Genomic DNA, 17618 nt, shown 5'->3' with positions numbered 1-17618 from the left:
ACCACTGCAAAGCAGTGCCCCCTATCCCCAACTCCCCCAGGTGATCCAGAAGGATACCATAGTCGATGGTATCAAACACGGCCGAGAGATCCAGAAGAACCAAAGGTCACACTCCCTCTGTTGATTCCCTGGTAGAGGTCATCCATCAGCCCGACCAAGGCTGTCTCAACTCCACAGCCAGCTCTAAAGCCATTTTGAAATGGGTCTTGATAATCAGTTCCCTCCAAAACCGCCTGGAGCTGTTCGGCCACCATCCTCTCACCTTGCCCAACCAAAGGAGATTGGCCTATAACTATCCATTGCTAAGGGGTCTAGGGAAGGCTTCTTAAGAATAGGTCTAACCATTGCTTCCTTCAAACATGGAGGCACCCTACCCTCCCTCAGCAATGCATTTATGATATTAACTAGGCCACCATCAACAATCTCCCTGCTAGATAGAAGCAACCAAGTCGGGCAAGCATCCAGAGAATAAGTGGTAGGCCACACCACCCCAAGCAGCTTGTCCATATCCTCAGAAGTCACAGATTGAAACTGATGCAACCTAATACTGCAAGAGAGATTGCTTGACACCTGAAGGTATAGTGGAGTCCAAGTCAGCCCAAATACAGGAGAGTTTGTTCACAAAGAACCCATTAAAAGCGTCACAGCAGAACACTTCCAGGGACTGATTTGAAGCAGAAGGAGCAGAAATTAAACTCCTCACAACCCGGGATGGCTATACTGAATGCCATCTCATAGACTCAATGCATGCTGACCAAAATTCCATTTTTTTCACACGTACTGCTACTGCATATAAACCTTCAAATGGGTTCTATGCTACATCCTGTCAAATTCGAGCCGAGTTCTCCTCCACTTGTGTTCCAGTCACCTACCCAGCCGCTTCAGACCTCACAGCTCCTTGGTATACCATGGGGCCATTCTTGAAGCTGGTCGGGAGGGACGCTTAGGAGCAATCATGTCTACTGCCCTGATACGTTCCCCATTCCAGGTTCCCATCAGGACATCAACAGAATCACCAACCACACCAGCTTCAAAACCCTCCAAGGCCTTTTGGAAACCTGTTGGGTCCAACAGCCCTTTTGGGGCAGACCATCCTAATAGGCCCATCACCCCTACAGGGGTGGGTTGTGGCTGTGAGACCAACCTTAACCAGGTAGTGGTTCATCCATGACAATGGGGAAACCACTGGATCCCCCACTCAAGGAACACCCCCCTGATCTGAACAAAAGACCAAGTTGAGTGTGTGGCTGCCCATATGAATATACCGACTAATTGGTATAGGCCCAAAATTGTCATGGTCACTATGAACGCCCGAGCCGCACCAGAAAAGCCAGCCCCAAAGTGGATACTGAAGTCCCCCAGCATCAGAAGCTTGGGAGACTCCAACACCAACTCCGAGACCAGCTCTGTTAGCTCAGTTAGGGAGTCAGCTGGGCAGCAGGGTGAATGGTACACCAACAGAATCCCCAATCTATCCCTAGTTCTCAGTCTCAGAAATACACACTCAATGTAAGTCAACTGTTCCACAGCGGCCCTGATAAGGGAGATGGTATTCTTATAGACCACAGCCACTCCACACACACATACTCCATTTCCCCTAGCCTGCTCCACAACAGAGTAACCTGGAGGAAGAAGCTGAGCCCACACTGGACCACCTGCCTCCTTCAACCAGGGGGAGAAACATACATGAAATATTATTTGGTACACACATTAGTCCTTTCCAGTGCTTTCATTTTTTTAAAAATGGGAGATTAGTGCACGCTACTAAATTGTCATGTCTTAAAATATTTACAAGTAGTTCAACAAATATGTAAAGACTTTAATTTCAATGTAAAATTTAAACCACATTAAATGTAGCATATTGAGCTTTTCAATCAAATCAAGAATTTTACTTGTACTTCTGACTTTCAGAAAAACTTGAAGTATGTATACAGGTGTGCAAAATGAACATAGAATATGTGTTGCTACTATATGTAAGTCAAATATGACAAATCAGATCCCAATCAAATTAAGGTTGGAAAATTTCCCAATTCATAATTCAGCAATTAATGAGCAAAAATGTTTTACTACTTCTACTACAATCAAAATTCAAGATTAGAAAGATTGTATCACCAACAAAGCACAGTAACTATTCTCATATATTGTTCCTGCAAAAAGAACAAACCTTCAAATAAGTCTCAGCTGTTACAAATGTCTTATTTTTGCATATGCATGTTTTTGAAATCCAACTGTTTTTAATATTAGTTTAAATAGTGTACCTGCTATTTGTGCCAGCTTATCATGAAGTTTGTATAAGCTGTTCATCATATTGGTTTCGTTCACCTAGAAATTAGAATACACACCATTACACCTTATAGATGTACAAAAATTATGAAAACAACTGGAATTGTTTGATGACTGCATGTAATTGTTTTAGCAGTTTTTAATTTGCTATTATAAATTTTATTCTTGTTTTAACCATTTGTAAACCTGCCAGAGACTGAAGTTTGGAGTAGTATAAAAATAAATACTCACCATTTATTATTAACACAACACACGTACCCCCAACACTTTAAACTACAGCATCCAAAATTTTCAAAAGCTAAATTCACAAGCAGGAACTCCTTCACGTTCCTCTACAGCAGGGCGGCACAACTTCGGCCCTCCCGCTATTGCTGGACTACAACTCCCAGCATTTGCTCTACAGTCAGTTTCAACCACAAGGACACAGGAAGTTAACAATGCTGTTTCCTAGTTAGGTGGATTATACTGTTAAATTTATGTGACTCCCAAGTTACCATGGCAGAAACACTCATTTGCCACTGTTCCATGACTGGCTAAAAAAAAAAAGAGAGAGAGAGAGAGAGAGAGAGAGAGAGAGAGAGAGCAGTCATGAGAGACTATGTGAAATGCTGGATTGTGTTTGGATGATAGAGGGGTGTTTATTAGCCTCCATGATATAGGACCTAATCAACCTTACCAAAGATTTGAAAATTCATCAACGGAGATTTTTGGCTGGTGTGTCAAACTAAGACCACTGGATACTGAATACAAAGCAGCAAAAGAAGCCACGTATACCTAAGTTCTAGGTTAGCAGCTGGTACTGTTAAGGTATCCCAACTAAATGGTTTCATAATCTGATTCAGTTAAGAAAACAAAACAGGATCTTATCACATCCAACTATTTTCTTCTACAATGTATCTTTCTCCGTTGCATCTTTAATGCAAGTCTGACAGACAGACACAAGTGACAAGCCTGTAACATTGGACTTGTCATTTTTGTAACACAAGTGACAAAAAGTCTGTAACACTGTTCCTATGGAATCAACTGATCACCCTTTCTTTCTGTTTTATAGGAAGCTGCCTTATACCGAGTCAATCATCGGTCCATCTAGCTCAGTATTGTCTACACTGACTGGCAGCAGCTCTCCAAGGTTACAAGCAGGAGTCTTTCCCAGCCCTTTTAGACTAGACTTTGAAAATCCACTTATTTACATAGGCTTTCAATGATTAACACTCTGATGTTTTAAGTTTTCTATAGTAAAGATAAAGTGTGCTGTCAAGTCAATTTCGACTTCTGGCACCCACAGAGCCCTGTGGTTTTCTTTTGGTAGAATACAGGACGGGTTTACCATTGCCTCCTCCCGTGCAGTGTGAGATGATGCCTTTCAGCATCTTCCTATATTGCTGCTGCCCGATATAGGTGTTTCCCATTGTCTGGGAAACATACCAGCAGGGATTCAAACCGGCAACCTTCTGCTTGTTAGTCAAGCATTTCCCTGTAGTTTTATATAATTGTGCTTAAAATTTAATAGTACATTGTGACATTTGGGTTTTGTATTGTTGTACTATATTTTGTTTACCACTTTGACCCTAAAAGCAGATAACAACCAACAACAACTGTTTACATACAACTGTTTACAGTCCAGCCTGAAAATATAACCAGGCTATTATCAGAGACACACAGCAAACTGAACTTCCCAACTCGAGTAACACTTTGCAGAGAGTATTTATATAATATATAGCACACAACATGCAAACCTTTTACAGTAAGGCCACTTAATTTAGACAGGTCCAGTTCAGATATAACAAAACCTATGGTTTTCTGGTACAAGAATAAGCCTCAGGGAACACACATGCCCTTCTCCTCTTCTTTCACATTTAAGAGGAGGAGATTCAAAGGTTACCCTTCTAGTTTTAAATAAACTACCCTATCCTGTTACATACCAACTCAGGGAACTATGGCTTATTCAGCCCATAGTTAAGGGTCAAGCCAATATCCATAACCATGGTTTTGTCAAACACCATACTTTATACTTCCTTTTCTTGTATACAAAGGGGAGCGGGGAGGGGAAAGCATGAAAGTCTGTGGCTTTCCAAGGCTTGTTTTCTCATTGGGAAATCATAGTTTCCAATTTTGTCTGGACCAGGTCAGTCAGAACTCGAGAGATGTGCAATGTGGACTATAAGACTGTACTTACGTGTATATTAAGTTGCCCAGTGAACATACTTTTATCTATTAATAGAAAGAAAAAGGAAATTAATTCAGTACTATTTCAATCTTAATCTATTATATGTTTTGAAGAATTTGTGTGAAATAAGGTCATACTTCCAGATAACCTACAAATTTCGCATACACAATCCTGCCACTGAAATTAGCTGAATGCACTACTGTTTACACCGGAATATATTCAGTGAAAGTTTAAATAAACTATATCTATCTATCTATATATATATTTAGTTAGTTAGTTATTTGAAGGCATTCTGAATATCATACAAAAGCTTGCTTCAAAATGGCTGGATTGTTAGACAGCATCAGTAACTTATTCAATTTGAAACCTAATTGGTTTAAGATCCCCAGAACAGCAATGCAAGACATCCAAGTATTGCCAAAAGCCTTAACCTGAAGCAATTCTTGAACACTACAACGTAGTTAACAAGAATTTAACCATACATTTCCGATGAAACCAGAGAGATTTTTCACACATTATGTTTTTAGATGCACACACCTACAAAACCATGTGTGAAATAGCCATGATTGTCAATTGCACCCTATAATTTTAAATATATATATAATCTTATCTGGAAAAAGTAGATATTTGATACGCATTTTAATAATCAGCAAGTTCCTACAATAAAAAATGATATAAATATGATCAGACATAACCTTACACCATTCAAGCTTTGATACCAAGAGCCCCCTAATTTACTATCTTCACACTATAAATATTTAGAAATTGGGAACAAGACACCCTTCCTCCAGCTCCCAGAGCCTCTTCTTAAAAAACACATATCTAGCATTCATTTTGCAAGATATAACTGCACAATACAATTCCATAATTGTAGTCCTCCAAGTCAGTAGAGTGCTCAAAAGTCAAAGGGTATTTTCTTAATAAATGTGTCCTAAACTGTAAACATCCATACATATGAATAAAATTATAACATTCTCCTGATTATGGCATGTTTGTTACTTAAATTTTTAGACTTAAATTCAGTTTCGGCTGTATTGATAAATAATCAGATACACAGTCCATTAAAAGGGGAAAAGGTTATTTCCTTTAATGCATGCAAAAATGTCTCAGTATGAAGTATCCATCAGCAAAAGTCACCAGCTGAACACATGCAGTTTGAGGGTTTGAAAATTCAAAAGCCAAACAAACATAGCACAAGTATCAAACTATTGGAGTATAGGCAAGCATTACAATTCTAGGAAAGCAGTACGTCTGGGCGCCAACATCTTCTTCTTAGGTGTCACTGCCAACTATTGCAAATGCAAGTGCCACCCCATGCATTATGAAAATAGTAGGTACATGCAAGTATACTGCATCTTCCCCTTGGTGTGCCACAGAACATGTGAAAGCTGTTTATATATTTTAACAGTGTGGAGTACGTACCAGGCCTATACACAAAGTGTAGGGCAACTCTTGCATGCTATGAGTACATTACAGATGGATGGAGTAGCCACTATTTTCATAATGTGTGAAGCAGATCTAACTCAGGGTTATTATAAAACCAAATAAAAATGATAAAGTGTGAGGTTTTTGGCTTTTGAATCTCAACATACATCATATGCATAATGTCAAGATTGGTCACAAGTGCAAGGTCAGAGATATAGGGTGTTTGGTTTTTTTAAAAAAAGTATAAGATACATCATTTTTTGAACTCAGATAATACTGCAATCTAAATCTGAACAAGTATGACTTGAACTTTTAAAAAGTAAAAACATCTAGATGGACAAGTGCACTGTGTTTACTTGAATGCAATACTAGGTTTCATCCAAATTCTTTGATTGTAGAAATTGGAGGCTCTTCTTAAATTCAGAGTCCTCTTCCTTTTGGGTCAATATAAGTACTTAACCTGTATTTTTAAGGTGGTTGTCTTAAATTCAGAGTAACCTATTCGGGTAAATATGGTATTCTGATGCATTTTCCAAGTATCACTTTGACAGAGAACTCACATTTTGGGCGGTATAAAAATGTGATAAATAAATAAAGTAAAGTAAAGCTGTGCCATAGAGTGGGTGTCGGTGTCAACTCCTGGCGACCACAGAGCCATGTGGTTTTCTTTGATAGAATTACCATTACCATCTCCTGCGCAGTATGAGATGATGCCTTTCAGCATCTTACTATATTGGTGTTTCCCATAGTCTGGGAAATATACCAGTGGGGATTCGAACCAACAATCTCTTGCTCCCTAGACAAGTTACTTCCCTGCTGCACCATTAAGTGGCTTACTTTGTCTAAGTAGTCACCTAAAATTTCAGGAGGCAAATAAGCCAGTGACTCGCAGGTTGGAAGTTCTCTTTTACCTGGTAACAAGGACATTTTCATGAGCTACAGAAGTATTGTCTATGCAACAGATGGAAATCATTTTTCCCTTTTAACAAGAGGAGAAAAATGAGAATTTCTGGAAACAAATATACTCCATTATGATGGAAAAACAGGGTTCTGGTTTTTGAGAATCCTGTATTTTTACTATGACCTTGTGGGCCAATTAATTCCAAGTTATAGGAGGTTGTTAAGAAGTACTCCTCTTCCTTGCAAGGGTTGGGGGCAGGAACAGAGATGTTTTCAAAGATCTAATTTTCTATATATTTATACAGAATACTTTTAAGGTCCAAGGTATTACACACCAAACAAAACGTAGCATCTTGCTAGAACTAATGAATAATTACTGCTTCCTGCTTAAGGAACTTCACTGCCAAATCCCCCCCTCAACTAAGTTAGAGACATGCTTCTGCTCACCATTATTCTTTTCCTTCAACTGTCAGAGAACAGAAGCCAACCTTATGTCACTGGTAACACGTTAATGTGAAACTGTATATAGATTACATTCCAGAACCCTCCAAAGAGTAAATCCTAAACTTAGCCTAGGTCTCTAGGCCATTTCACATGTTACAAATCTCAACGTGAGAAGTACTTCCATTTGGAATTAATGTTACAGTGGATCAGAATGCAGCTATTATGATATAATTTACACTATGTAACATATTCATTCCTAAATGAAACTGTCTCTTTTGTGAGAATTTTACAATCCATTTAGCAGCCCTCTAGGAGAAAGATATTAGATTAAGGTATCTGAGTGTCAGACACCAATTAAAAACATCATTAATCTCACCAGTCATCATTAAGCATACAGATCACAAACCTTGGATCAAATTTCACATTTTTAAATCTAGAAAGATGTTCACCATTCTGTTGTGAGAACAAAAGAAACATGCACATATCCTCATGTACCAGTCAAATGTATTAACTCCTGACCACATCTTCCTGAATGTTAAATAATGCATAGTTTAAATTTTGAAGCGTTTTTATGAAACATATTGCTGAGAACAGAACAAATCTGCATATAAACTACAAGATGAGATAACTGAAATCAGGATAATTTAACACTGCTGTTCCTAGCTCTACCACTGAAACAAAAACTGATTCCACAAAGGAAAGTGTTGGGACTAAAAAAAACAATCAGAAGCAAGTCAGGCTTCCTGGTTTTCTTACAAACTCCTTTATCATTCACCCATTTATGTGCATAGCGTGTAGTTGTGCAGTAAGGGATCTCTGCCCTAGAACCTAATACTTACTGTCAGCTCCTACATCCTCAGTTACTCCTGAACCACTCATTCTCAGGTAAGTGAGTCCGAGTATCAGAAAGAACAAGCATGCAGCGGTTAAGAGGAACATAGATAGGTAGTGAGCACTGAAGCCTCCTGTGGTAGATATTTCTTCTCTTTTGAACTGCTGAAGAAGGTCCTCATCTGGTTCCGAAAGCTTCTGTTTGTAGGTGTTTTTCAGATAAGTATGATTAGAACCTGTGTGGTTTGAGTGATTAATTCTAGTGGAGGAGGAAGTGGTAGCACCTGGAGAGAGGCTATTGGTAGGAGTATATATCCTGGGCTCAATATTGTAGCTGCCAACAGCACCAGTGAGAACATGGTTGTTGGTTGGTTTCCTACTAGTGCCCAAAGAATCAGTCATTTTGCTACTGTCCAAGTCGTTGAGTAGTGGTGGCAGTAACAGCTGATAGGCCTTCTTAGAAGAGCTACTGCGGTATCTGGGGATGAGTGGGCTTGAGTCCAGATATTCACCTCGCCTGGCAGCAGTTAATTCCTCCGCGTCCTCCTCTCGACTTCTTCCCTTCTCTATGTTCCCAGCAGCAGCAGCAGCTTCTACCACCCTGTCATTCACCAGACCTCCACCAGCTCCTTGTTCCTGGCCAGTCTCCATCAAGCCATCGCCCGCTGCAGCACATTTACGGGCTGTGAATGGGGCGGCAGATTTGCTCAGGCTCTTTCTGGCCAGGTAGTGGCGAGCAAGCGACTCCTCTTTCAAACCTTGCTGCTTGGCCCCCTCGTCCTCTTCGGAGTCCGAATACTTGTCCCTCCTACTAGCACTGCCGTAGGAAAGGAACCTGTTCCCATTCACGGCCCGGTTCTTACACCGCTCCTCCTGCGGCTCCTCCTCGGCCTCCTCTTCGCCTCCGCCGTCCTCGTCGTCCTTTTCCTCTCCGCCACCCGCGAGCTCCCTCCCGCCCCGCGTCTGCTCCCGAGCCCCGGCCGTGACCGTCGGTCGTCTAGCCGCCGCCCCCCACCAGGCATTGGGCTTCCTCCGGGCCGGCGCCTCCGGCGAGGCGCTGTTATTGAGGCAGCTGGCGGCGCCCAGGGCGGCTGCAGGCCTCGAGTCCCGGCGTGAGGCAGAACTCCGCTCCCTCCGGCTGCCAGCGGCGCCAGCCTGACCCCTGGGACTGCCCTCCACATCCGATTCGTCCGAGCTGAAGCCCAGCAGGACTTTGCCGCCGCCGAGGGGAGCTGCGCGGGCCCGGCCGCTCCCACCGCCGGCCGCTCCAGACGGAGGGGAAAGGTCGGCGTTGGCCAGCCTGGTCGCCAAACTGCCGCCGCCGCCGCCGCCTCCTCCTGCCCCCAGGTTATTGTTGTTACTGTTCCGGGTCTTGTTGGCGACGGCGCCGCGGGCCCCTCCAACCCGCTCTTCCTCTCGCAGCTTCTTCAGCTTTTTCAGATAGACTGGCCGGGTGCTCTCGGTGACCGGCCCCGGGGAGAAGCCGAGTCGCCTCAGCTCTGAGAAAAGCTCCCCGTCGGTGAGCTGCGCGGCGGCGGCCGCCGCCATTTTCCTTCCTCAACAGCCGCCACCGCCGCTTCCTACCCACGCGCCGAGCTCCGGTCCCCGCCCAAGGATTCCAGTCTCAATTGTTCTCTGACGAGAGTTCCGGTTTCCCTATGGAAGTTGGTAGACTTCTCCATGTGCGGGGCAAGAACGGAGCCGACAGATATCAATGAAACAAAACCCCAGTCCTTTGAAATAGTCATGCTCTATTTATGCCGCAAACAAGTGCAAAAAAGTCAAGACACATATTACACTTTAACTTCTGAGAATCAGAGTCCTGAGAATTAATTCTTCTCCCCGCCGCACTCCTCCGCAGAGCTCCTGCACTTTTAAATGCCATGTAACAAACAGGCATTCAAGAAATAGAAATGCAATGAAGAGGACTTCATCTGACTGTTGAATTTTTAAGATGCTTTGTATCTTAAGTTTTCAAGAGATAGATAAGAGCATAACTTCTAGGTTTCCTTTTCTATCTACCCCCCCCCCGCCAAAAAAAAAAAATATCCAAGCCACATATGATTTTTTTAAAATAATTTAGAGACAGGGTTCCTGTGCCGTGAAAGGCTGTGTGACAGGAAGAAACTCCAAAGTTCCAGCCCTTCCTCCATTGTGTAGTTAGTGAGCAGTTTTTTTATTTCTATAATGGAAGGGAAACTGAAAATGTTAAATTTTCTGTTACATAATATGGAAATACACTGGGAGTGTCCCAACTGAATATGTAATTTATTACATTTTAATCCCTCTTGAAGTTGTATACCACAATGGCTACTAAAGTAAAGTTGTGCCATCGAGTCGGTGTCGACCAGGCTGTGGTTTTATTTGGTAGAATACAGGAGGGATTTATCATTGCCATTTCCCGCGCAATGTGAGATGATGCTTTCAGCATCTTCCTATATGGCTGCCGCCCGATATAGGTCTTTCCCATTGTCTGGGAAACATACACAGCTGGGAATTCGAACCAGCAACCTCTTGCTCCCTAGGCAAGTTACTTCCCCGCTAAGCCATTATTATTATTATTAATTCGATTTCTATACCGCCCTTCCAAAAATGGCTCAGGGCTGTTCATTAGTGACTACTATAAGACAGCAGCAACCTAGGAAGATGTTGAAAGGCATCATCTCAGACTGCGAGAGAGATGGCAATGGTAAACCCCTCCTGTATTCTACCAAAGACAACCACAGGGCTCTGTGGTCGCCAGGAGTCGACACCGACTCGATGGCACACTTTACCTTTGATTGATTAAGTGCCGACAAGGCGGTGTTTAAAGCCCTGGCTTCAAGTTGTTGGGTGCCGTTGCGTCTAAAAAGTCTTCTTCTGGACACACCTGTTAGGGAATAAGGACGTTTTGTAGGATTCACTTCCAAGTGCCCCAGCACAGACTCTTAAAAGACCTGCTATAGTCCCCATACTGTTCACTACCCCCCACCTCAATTACAACCCCGGTTTTCGGTCTCCGTAAAATAATCAAACCGGAATGGCGGCAAAAATCCTGCCAGCTGAAAAAAGCAACACTCTTCTTGGATTGAGAAGAGCTAGGAGCACTGAGTAAGACAAAGTGGGTTCTCTTCTCCTGAGTCCTGTAGCCCCGGCCTTCTCCTACCTCAACACACATCAGACCGGGCATGAGAGGTAAGCATGCGCATTCCATCCATTACCTGCCCTGCTGCAGCCTTTCTCAATACAACGATAGTTTTGCGCCGGAGCGGGAAGCCTGAATGGAGGGACTGTAGAGACACGAACAGCTCTACCTCTCTCTCCCCGGAATGCCCTGGCGCTTGCCAGGGACGGTACAAGGAGGAGAAGCCATTTCAAGCAAACGGCACTGTCTCCAGAGATATACCCGTTAGATACCGAAAACTAGAGTAGAGTCCTGTGATGTTTTATGGCTAACACATTTGCTGTAGTACAAACGTTCGTCCTACAACATTTGTGTTAGTCTTTAAGGTACCACAGGAGTTTGCTGTTTGTAGGACTTTGTGGGAACCCTGTGGGGAAGAATCGTGCCTTTAATCTTCATGCTGCATAAATATGGAGTAAATAGTCCGATAAGTAATAAAGCATATGATGAATGCTGGCTTTTAAATACACCGCTGACTGCCACATTCCAGAAATCAACAACAATCGCACAATTACCTTTCATTATTAAAACAAGAATCTTGCTCATCTAGTGAGCAAAAGAACTTTTGGGGGTGGGCATGATTATTTCAACGCACTACCACGAAATAGAGCCTCTAATCCTGTCCAGTTTTAGTTTAAAAATTTAATTCATTCCATCCGACACTTGCCCCGCTTACGCTGCATTCTAATCAGAACAGGGAAGGATGATCGTGGCGAGCTTTTGCTTTTTCTGTCTCTTTGGTCCCAGCCAACCGGAACTGACGCGTGCGCACTAGACCCGCCCGAAACAGTCTGTGGCCTAGCCCGTCACCCTGGAAGGGCCGCTCCGCCCGCAGAAGGAAGGAGGGACGAGTCGGCTTGCTAAGATCAAGATCACACACGTTATGTGCATTTCGTTTTTGCAGGGGTTACTACTTGGGGTAACACAGCCCCAAGAACAGAACATAATGAGTGTGCTTAATTTTAAAGATAATCCAGACCCACATCACATGGGAGATCTCAAATCGCATTTGTTCTTAACGTTCTTTATTGTGGACGTTTGTCCGGCTGGCAACCTTAAATTCGTTTACTCCTCACTGCAGTAAGAACGACAAGGCAAACCTGTGTAACTATAAAGTTCAAAAACAAGAGGTCCTGTGAAATGATGGTGGTTCCACCCTGCAGCCTACGGAAATGGCATGTTCTGAACTGAAGAGTCCTGTTGTGTACTATAACGGAAGCGACAAGAGCCATCAAAGACGTCTACTAGCTGTGCATCCTGTCGACCTTTGATATTGAATCCAATCCAAAATGTTGTGAATATTACTATAGTACTACTCCCTATACAGCCAGAAACCATAGCCAAAACTTCTCTTCAGATAATTAAGCCTAAAGTCACTGATTATATATGACCAAGTCCAAGCAACTTCACCTGTTTAAATTTCATGCATTGCATGGATGAATTTTTAGTTTAATCTTGCTGTTAACAAATGCAACAATCAATGGCTGACTCATTATAAGTTTATAGTCTAAATTTAATACCACAATGATAACTAATGGCTGGTTTACCAAGTGGCTTATTTCTGGGTAAACCAATTGTCTCAACCCAAGCAGATAACCAATTTACCACACATTTGTATCTGATGCAAACTTGGTGGGGTGATAAAGATGGCCAGACTGGATGAGATAGCTCAGGACAGTTTAGTCTTTTTTCTGTGTACTTCCAAATACTGAGGAGAATTTTACCATGCATCTGCACTTGAGTAGACATCCAAAGGAGTTGGGGAGTCAATTTTCCTCAATTCCTGACAGAACAGCACAGATGACCAATTACATACATACATACCATAGTAAGTTGCCACTTGGTAAATGGTCATTTGTATTAACCTGGGAATCAGTAATAAAATGGCATCACATTGTCTCCCATTGATACATACCATTTGCCTCAAAAGATCTCTCCAACTCTTTATCTGCTCCTCTATAGATTAATAGTTTTCTCATCAGCGGGGTGTAGTGGTTAGAGTGCTAGACTAGGACCGGGGAGACCCGAGTTCAAATCCCCATTCAGCCATAAAACTAGCTGGGTGACTCTGGGCCAGTCACTTCTCTCTCAGCATAACCTACTTCACAGGGTTGTTGTGAAAGAGAAACTCAAGTATGTAGTACACCGCTCTGGGCTCCTTGGAGGAAGAGCGGGATATAAATATAATAATAATAACAATCTTCTCTCCATCCCTGACTGGGTCACTCCCATCTAATTATTGCATGCCATCTGTATTTCTTTGCTCAATTTAAATGTCCACACTGCACAGTTTTAGAGCCTATATATTAAACACATTTTATGAAGATCCATTCTGGCTTAATTTGATCCAGGGCTCAGCCCTGAAACCTGTTTTCAGTGCCATGACTCATCCCTGATTATGTGAATTAATAATAATAAAAGGCACTGTATCTGAGCATATGCAGAGTGCCTTTCCCTCACCATTAAGTAATCAGTTCATACACATCTACAATTAGCTACTACCTTCTAGGCTAGAGCTCTTTATTGGCAAAGCAGGGCTGAGCCCTAGTCAGTGCTTCTCATCTTAGAAATTAAGCCCCCAGTTAAGATAACTCTGGCACATTATTAAGAACCTTTTATATAAAAATTTATTTTGGGGGCACTTGAGATCATTTTGGTAGGACACTTTTAAATCGGAGCATCTAGATCACTCACACAATTTATTTTTTCATATTACACTTTATTCTATCTAGGCAGTCTTCAGCAAGTCCACATATCTTTCTGCTAAACCCACCTTTGATCTTCCAATGGTGGGTCATGACCTGATCTAAACTGTGCTTGTGGGGGGAGAATGGATAACACCATTTAATTTCTGTAAGTTTCACTGATCTTCGAGTGTATACAAGAAATACATCTTTTTCTTAGGCCAGACTAAAAAGTCAGTTATCTTAATATGCTTACTGTGTTACTCCTACAGTGCAGAAATTATTGGGGACACTGTTACTCCTACAGTGCAGAAATTATTCAGCCTCCTGTCCCCAACACCAGGGTAATTTAATCCTTCTAACCCTGATCATCTCTTTGAGTGCAACCCATCTTTCAAACCAGCTCTGTACATATACTGGAAAATTTAAAGGAACGGTTTACTGATTCACCTCACCCCTGCAGTCCTCATGGAATATCACAGAGCCCTTGACCAAATAATAATCACAATGCCCTAATTCTTAATTTCCATAATGTTAACTTACTGAATTTTGAGAATTAGAAGATAAATTACCAGATTAATTTGTCATAAAGTATCTCAAATCCTAGTCTTGCTGGGAATATGAAGGTCAAACCAGATATGATGTTAAGGCATCATTGGTTCATCAGTCCTTTTCTCCTGACTGAAATAGCTGTGGAGCAGATCAGGACTGTGACATGTGGGATGGGGGCATTTAACTCCCCTGCCCCGCACTGTGGTCCAAGTGTAAACATCTACCTATATAGCTGCTATAAGCTGATGTAAGGCTTTGAAGGCTTACATTAGTGCCAGTCGAAGCTTCCCTTCTGGGGCTTATAGTAAGTTTGGGGGGCATTTTTGTTATGACAACAATGCATGGGGAAAAGACCCCATGGCTTCTGTTTTAATAAAGCAAGGGGAAAGATAGATGCACTAGAGATGTGTGAACAGGTTTGATGTGGAACAGGTTCAGCATCAAACCAGTTCAGTTCAATGGTTCAGTATCGAACCAAATCCCCCTCCTGTTCAATTTGCTGTCGGACCAAACCCCACTGGCCATTCAGGAGGTTTCATGATTTTTTTAAAAAAATTAACTTTTAAAAATTATAATTTTACACCTGGAGCTTAGATTCGGTGGGAGAGTCTCCAGACTGTGGGGGAGTCTGTGGGGGAGTCTCCAGTGGTCTCCCCTCGCCAAGCTCCATATATGTCCAAATCACCCAATTTGAGTGGTCTTTGGCCTCCATTGTGGTGGCCATTTTGGAGGTCGCTGCACATGCTCAGTGGACCTCTGTGTGGCCAGGTCATGACCCAGACCATTCATAGGCCCTTTGAGCATGCATGGCGGTCTCCAAAATGGTCACTGCAATGGAGGGCAGGCCAGAATGGGCCAAAGACCACCCGAACCAGGCAATTTGGACATGAATAGAGCCCAGCGGAGGGGAGGGGGACTTCTGGAGACTGCCATGCATGCAGAGATTTGTATCCTGAAGTCTCTCAGTTTAGAATAGTCTTATATAGATTTAATTATTTTACTGGCAAAAATCATATTGCTGTTCTATGTACTCCGTCATAGGATCTGTCCTTTTCCAGGGGTCCCACTTCTTCTATTGTAAGGAATGTTCTTCTTCTTTATCCAGAAATCCAATAGATCTCAAAGTAAATCCTTCTGCTCGTTAGTTACAGTCACTTTTGAATCTATTATGCTTTAAAATCCCTATAAAACTCGTGAGATGAAAAATGCTACCTTTTGGCCTACTTTCTTTAAGGAAAGTAAGCTTATGATCACCTGGCATTTTGTGTCCATGTCCGTGTGCATGTCCACCCTCCCGTCGCCCATCAACTTCACAATGCCTGGATCAATATGAACCAAATAGGGTACAGTTGTAGGGGCACATAGGACACCTCAACTGCATAATTTGTGATGATGTTATCCACCCTGATTCAAGATGATGGACGCACAAACATTTGAGGCACAAGTGGGCTAACTTGTGAACCGCCTAACCAATTTGAACCAAATTTGCTACAGCTGTAGGGACACATAGGGTCGTCTCAGTGGCGTAATACCACATCCCGCAACAGAGAATTCTACAGATTAATTATGCGCTGGGTAAAAAAATACTTCCTTTTGTTAGTCCTAAATTTCCCAGCCTTCAGTTTCATGGGATGACCCCTGGTTCTGGTGCTGTGAGAGAGGGAAAAAATTTCTCTTTTTACTCTCTGTAGACTTTTATTCTCTCTACTCTATGCATAATTGTTTACATAATTGTCTCCCCATAGTTGCCTCTTTTCCAAACTAAACTAAAGAAGTGTTCAGAGCTCCTCCAAGCAGTTGTCTCCCAGTTACTGGCATTATTTATTCTATCTAGGGAACTCTCTGCCTAAGGAAACCTAGCTAGCCACCTTACTGTTCTTCTTCACAAAATTAATAAAAACTTTCCTCTTTAAGTGGGCTTTCTCTCTGTGAAAGACCCTGGAGTAGCCAAACGTGCTTTGCATTTTGATGATGCATTTTGGACTATTTTAAAATATTTTACATTGTATCGGTGCACTTTATATATTTTTGTATTGTGTGTTCATGTTTTGTCAGCCATTTCAAGGGCATTTCTGGGAAAGTGGGGTGGGAATCAAATTAATATAAGTACAGTAACAACAGCATAGGATGCCAGCCTGAATAGAAAGGCCCTTGAATCAGAAACAATGAAGCAGTACTCTGCTTAAAAAAACCCCAAAAAACACACCAAGAAAACAAGGGAGGGAGGAAGACTACAAATCTCTCAAATAACAATCTCTTCAAAAATACTCATATACAGTATGTCTTCTATGGTAGACCCGTACCATTTCAGAATGCACATGCAGGCTTTCTTGTTTGAAAGTACCCCATGTCAAATGCTTTCTGCATATAATAAGCTGACACATGAAGAGAAAGCTGAATTAAATGTGAGGGAATGGTTGTACAAGAGAATTTCTCACACATTCTGAAATAGGGGCGGGCCCATGAGAGAATTGTACCAGAGGTCTGCCTCAAATCTGAGTTGTTTCTGCAAGAGATGGAGATCACCAGGGTGTTTTCCAGATTAGACCCTGCAACGGGGTCAGGCCATATCTCGGAAGTGTGCTTCCACACTTCCTGTGTTGTGACACCTATGTGGACAGCAGGGTGCCGTTTATATTTCCAGTGCCTTGTTTCGAATTTAATCGCTGCAATATTTTTATTTATTTATTTATTCATTCATTCATTCATTCAGCAGCAGCAGCTAGTCTGGAGCTATAGCTTAGCCCAGGAGCTAAGCTATAATTGAACAAGGTGATGTGGGGGTGTCCCTGGGCCTATGAGGGAGGGGGAGCCCTCCTGGCTAGGAAACAGTCTGCTCTTCTGTTGTATTCTATCCAGTAATATTTTGCAGTTTGTTTGTTTGGACATTTGTCCCAGGGGGCATCCCATAGCGAGTGTGTGTGAAGAGTCAGAAAGGAAAAGGGAGAAAAAGGAGGAGAAAAATGGAGTTGATGCTGAATAAACCTTTAAATCTACATCAGATTTCCTTGTGTATATGAGGGAAGCATCTATAAAACACCTTCACTTTCCCCACCCCCGCCTCCCTGAATCTTTGACAATTTGCAGGCTCCTGATTGGAATGTGAGTAGTGTGTCATCTTATTTGCAAAGGAGCAAGATATAGGGCATGCCAATAATGTTTTGTTGAT

The 17618-nt window shown here is 42.3% G+C and overlaps 1 protein-coding gene across 1 annotated transcript in view; it reads right to left on the bottom strand.

Annotated features, from left to right (window-relative positions):
• Positions 1 to 9706, bottom strand: part of LEMD3 (LEM domain containing 3) — a 40312-nt gene extending 30606 nt beyond the window's left edge. Inside the window, exons 1-3 of the mRNA XM_053254741.1 lie at positions 8059 to 9706; positions 4460 to 4494; positions 2259 to 2322 (exon numbers count right to left, since the gene is read on the bottom strand). Of these exons, the coding sequence (XP_053110716.1) occupies positions 2259 to 2322; positions 4460 to 4494; positions 8059 to 9598 (1639 nt within the window). The 5' untranslated portion in view covers positions 9599 to 9706. The remainder of the gene's footprint in view (positions 1 to 2258; positions 2323 to 4459; positions 4495 to 8058) is intronic.
• Between the last annotated feature and the right edge of the window lie 7912 nt (positions 9707 to 17618).

This window comes from Hemicordylus capensis, chromosome 5 (assembly GCF_027244095.1).
Source record: "Hemicordylus capensis ecotype Gifberg chromosome 5, rHemCap1.1.pri, whole genome shotgun sequence".
Lineage (NCBI taxonomy): Eukaryota > Metazoa > Chordata > Lepidosauria > Squamata > Cordylidae > Hemicordylus > Hemicordylus capensis.
Note: the sequence above shows the minus strand (reverse complement) of the source record. Positions and strands in the feature narration are given on the sequence as shown.